The sequence below is a fragment of the Camellia sinensis genome, chromosome 10 (genome assembly GCF_055761805.1).
Source record: "Camellia sinensis isolate YWXY chromosome 10, ASM5576180v1, whole genome shotgun sequence".
In the NCBI taxonomy this organism is placed as follows: domain Eukaryota; kingdom Viridiplantae; phylum Streptophyta; class Magnoliopsida; order Ericales; family Theaceae; genus Camellia; species Camellia sinensis.
The window spans coordinates 177,093,373-177,098,420 of record NC_138970.1 but is presented as its reverse complement, the minus strand read 5'-3'; the positions used below and the strand labels follow the sequence as shown (position 1 = coordinate 177,098,420).

At 25.6% G+C, this 5,048-nt stretch overlaps 1 protein-coding gene across 1 annotated transcript; it reads left to right on the top strand.

The window, feature by feature from the left end:
* Window positions 1–2,205: 2,205 nt before the first annotated feature.
* On the top strand, window positions 2,206–4,808 carry LOC114265181 (kirola). The gene is made up of 2 exons (XM_028205950.2): window positions 2,206–2,553; window positions 4,303–4,808. Exons 1-2 carry the CDS (start codon window positions 2,367–2,369, stop codon window positions 4,566–4,568), a joined length of 453 nt encoding a protein of 150 aa, XP_028061751.2. The 5' UTR covers window positions 2,206–2,366; the 3' UTR covers window positions 4,569–4,808.
* Window positions 4,809–5,048: the final 240 nt, after the last annotated feature.

Genomic DNA, 5,048 nt, shown 5'->3' with positions numbered 1-5,048 from the left:
GAGAGAAAAAGTGAAATGATTATAGTTTAGATGTGACATTTTATTTTATTAACTATTTTAGTTTATTTTATCTTTTAGTGATCTATTTTAACTCAATTTTCTTTTCAAACAAAGCCTAAGGCCAAGTTTGGCAACCAAAAAATAATCTATTTTTTTATCTTTTTCCCATCACATCATCTCTCTACTTTCCTGCACATCTTTTCGTAAAAAAATAAAAAGTACACTTATTTAGGTCATTCCAAACAACCCCTAAGTTAGGAGAGAAAAGAAAGGAAGAGACAAGCTTGAGATTTATCTCCACTTGTTTAGTTAAAATAGAGAGAAAAGAAAGAGAAAAAAAATAATCCAATCTTGTTTGAAAAAACTATACAAAAGAAAAAGTAAAAATCTTACAAATTATATTATCAAAATATCATTTTATTTTTTCAGTACCCAGATAGAAAATTTTGATATTATATAAAATTAATAATCATTCTATTACTTTTCTCTCTCAATCTCTCAATTTTCTTAGTGATTCAAAAATTGAGTTGGAAGATAAATCAATTTTTTCTCATTTCTCCAATGACTAGGACAAAGAGAAATCGATTTATTTTTTCTTCTTTAAAAATTGAGTTGGGAGATAAATCAATGTCTTCCTATTTCTCCAATGACTAGGACAACGAGAAATCGAATATTTTTTTTCTTTTTTTTTTGCCCCTTTTCTAAATCACTCAATCCAAATGGAGTGTAACAATTTCTCAAACAAACTTAATAGGATCATTTGGATAATATTATTAAGGGACATTTACACACAAGTTCTAATTTATGAATTTATATTTTATGAAGTCCTAACTAGATTTTTTAAATTTTCAAGTCCCATTAAATTTTTAATAATCAAAATTGTCCTTCAAACAATGATTGTTCATCATTTATGATTATCTATAAAGGAATATGATGATTTGATATTTATTTTGATTTTCAAAACTTGAAAATATCAACTTTCAAATTGAAAAAACTAAAAAAAGAAAAAATTATGTGCCAAAAAAAACAAAAACTAATCAGTGTGTTTGGTTTCAATTTTTTGAAAATTGAGTTTTTTTTCGTGTTTTTTTATTTTTAGTAAATATTTTTGAAATTTTAAGATTTTTTATTTTTTATTTTTTTAGATGCATCTTACTTAGATGTATCTAAAAAGTAAAATATTTCAAAAAATTAATAAATATACAAAAATACGAAAAATATACTGCATTTTCAATTTTTTTTTTTTTGTATTTTTGGTATTGGTTGAATTTTTTAAAGATTTTTTTCATAAAAATTATACTTTTTAAGTGTATTTATGTTAGGCATGTCTAAAAATTAAAAAAATTGCTTAAAATATTAAAAAAATTAGTAAAAACAAAAAAATACGAAAAATAAGAAAGTAAAATTTTTTAAAAAGGGTTTTTAGAAAACCCAAACTAAGCAAAGTTATTTTTTTTTTGGAAAAAAATTTGATGCATTTAAAAAGTAAAATATTTCAAAAAATTAATAAATACACAAAAATACGAAAAATATACTGCATTTTCAATTTTTTTTTTTATTTTTGGCATTTGTTGAATTTTTTAAAGATTTTTTTTACAAAAATTATACTTTTTAAGTGTATTTATGTTAGATATGTCTAAAAATAAAAAAAAAATTGCTTAAAATATTAAAAAAATTAATAGAAATAAAAAAATACGAAAAAATAAGAAAGTAAAATTTTCTAAAAAGGGTTTTTAGAAAACCCAAACCAAGCAAAGTTTTTTTTTTTTTGAAAAAAATTAAAAAATTTGTATCTATAAAGGAGCACGATGATGAAACATTGATATGCAAAATTGAAAAAAAAAAAAAATTTAAAAATGACAAAACTGACAATGTTCTCAGTTTTAAAACTGGAAAAAACTGATAATGTTCTCAGTTTTATTGGATAGTTAAATCAAATCAATAAATAGAAGGGCAAAAACGTTTAATCTCTCATGCTCTATTTTTTTATCAGTTAGTGAAACAATTATTTGGAACATTACTAAGTAAAATTGATAATGTTGTTAGTTTTAAAAATTGAAAAATGATGATATTATCAGTTTTAATAAATAGGACTTAATGGTTCAAAAAATCTTAAATAAGACCTAAGCTACTATAACATTTGTAAATAGGACTTTTAAGTAATTAATTCTATTATTAATGAGATAATTTAAACAATTGATCAATGAACTATTTGGTTTCTTAAAATTATGTGGTGACCTCCAAAATTTTCTACTATAAAAAGGGTTGAGGGCCAAAGTTTTCTTCACCACTACTACCTCCTTCCAAGTGCATTCTCAATTGGTTTGCTATTTACTTTTTGTGTGTAATTTTACTAGGAAAGAGAGATGGGTCTAAAAGGCAAAGTAGTGAGGCAACTGGAGATTAAGTCTGATGGGGATGTGTTTCATGAGGTGTTCAGCGCCAGACCACATCACATATACAACATGTCCCCTAATCATATACAGAGTGTTGAGTTGCTTGAAGGCCAATGGGGCACTCCTGGTTGTGTCATCTTCTGGAAATACACTCATGGTAATATATATATATATATATATATAAAAGTAGTTTTACAGTCTCAAAGTATCTTAAAAATACTTACAAAAACATAGTTAATGGCTGAGATTAAGGAGCAATTTGAAGTTCTTTCAAAAAAGACACAAAAAAGCCACCAAAAAAGCTTTTTTTTTTTTTTGCCAAAAAGCCACCAAAAGAGTTAAAAAGTCAACTTTTTACCGATTTTTCAAAACACCACTAATTTCATATGTGGACTCCATTATACAATGAATAAATCTAAACCACGACCCCTTTTCTGATTCAATTCCTTGTATGTATATCTCGTCCATAGACTTTCTGATATTATATTGAGCAATATCATTTCTATATTTAACAAGCATGCAATATGGGTGAAATGTGTTTAGAACATCTATGATGGATCTTGACATTTCAATTTAGTTAAAGTTATATTTTAAATATATGTTACGGTGTTAAAATGTCATATTTTGACAAACTTACTTTTGTAGTGTATTGTTGTTTTTTGCCCGATCACTATATAATTTAAATTTTACCATACCACGAGATCGTGTATATCTAATTATATGTATTCACAGTGTCTTTAAATTTAACTTTCAATTACCAAAAAAAAAAAATGTACTATAAGAATCAATATTTATAAAAAAAATATCAATTCTTTAGTTTGATTTGAGGCCTTGTTTGGCTAGAAGTTATTTGGTTAAAATAGTCAATAAAGACAAGATAGCTAATAGCTAATAAGATAAAATGTCACATCTAATTCATAATTATTTCACTTTTTTTCTCCTGACCATCAAATCAATTGAAAAAAAAAAAAAAAAAACCAACTATCATCCCAAACACAACTTTTTCAGTTAGGCTAAAATAGTCAAAAATTCAAATAATTAACTAAACTAACTTATTCCCAAATGGGGCCTGAATAATTAATTAACGACACTGGTTGTCCTTATGTTTTACTCCTTGTATCATTTTGGTCCTTGTACTTTCAATTGGCTCAATTTTGACCTTTAATTTTAGATTTTTGTTTCAATTTGGTTCAATTGATAATATTGTTAGTGTTTTTTTAAGAAATATTATCACTAAATTAATTAAGGCTAACTTACTGAGTAAGTTTATAATTTTTTTCTTAAAAATATAACAATGACACTTATTGTGCATATTTTTCATAAGAAATACTAAAAATTATAATCAATTGAATTAAATTGAGATAAAATTAAAAATTTAAGGTCAAAATCAAGCCAATTAAAATTATAGGGACTAAAATGACACAAAAATCAAAGCATAAGGACTACCGTTGTAATTTATCTATTAATTAATTAAATGTCAATGATCAAACATTCATGATGCTCCTAGCGTGCTAAATTTGACACGAGTGTAACATTATGTTTAATTTGGCACGATACATAGCGGACTGATATCAAATTTTAGTAATAATATGCTATGTAACACAATTGGAGTTGCTTTTACTTTAACGTTTCCATTTATGGAGTAGTGTGTGATAGATAATTACTTTGGATATATATAGGTTACACTAGATTTTATATTTATGAGTTGTCGTAATAATTTTCTCGCATTAAAAAGCAAAATTTAGTATATAGTTTTAACAATTATATAGACGAACAAATAGGAAAAAATTGTGATTAACTATAATTTTACCTACTACAAAGTTTTATTTTTTGTGAATATGATTTCAATTTTTTTTTTTTTTTTTAATTTTTCTGCTTGTTGATGTTATTATGTGATATACCACAGAGGGAAAGCCGAAGACTTGCAAGCAAATTATCACAGAATTAGATGTGGCGAAAAGGTCAACCACATACAAGGTTATTGAAGGTGATCTCTTGCAGGAGTACAAGACCTTTACCTTCATTCTTAAGGTTGAACCAAAAGGCCAAAACAACTTGGTGACTTGGACCCTTGAATATGAGAAGCTTAATGAACAAATTGATGCTCCAAATAGTATGATGGACACTGTTATGACTGTGTGCAAAGATATTGAGACCTACCATCTCAAGTAATATATATATATATATATATGTATTTATGGTTATATATATGGTGTGATGGTAAGAAGTGTTTGTGTGCCTACTGAGAATAAAGACAATATGCATCCGATGAGATGAGAGCTATTGTGTAAGATAACAACAGGGTTTGATTCGTATTGTCAGTAAAACTTCTACATGTGAAAAATATATATAATATTTGGTTGCTTGTTGTATGCATAATGCATCTATATATAAATATATTTGTTTGTGTAATTGGTTTGGTGAAGTTTTCTTTTCTGATGTCAAATTAATTGTTTGAATTTTTCAATGTGTCTCAACTCAACTTTACTACATGATTTAGAGTTAAAAGAGATTTATCAATTATTTAAAATGAGATGAATTGGAATAGAGAAAATGAGATAGAAGATCTTGTACTCTCTCACAATATATGTTTGCATATGCGCAAACAACACTAATTAATAACTCATATTAACATAGTCACATACGCGATGA

Excerpts from the sequence above, each read along its gene's own strand:
- LOC114265181 (XM_028205950.2), top strand. The coding sequence starts at position 2,367 with ATGGGTCTAAAAGGCAAAGTAGTGAGGCAACTGGAGATTAAGTCTGAT. Across the intron at positions 2,554-4,302 it reads CTTCTGGAAATACACTCATG|AGGGAAAGCCGAAGACTTGC; the intron begins GTAATATATATA and ends GATATACCACAG.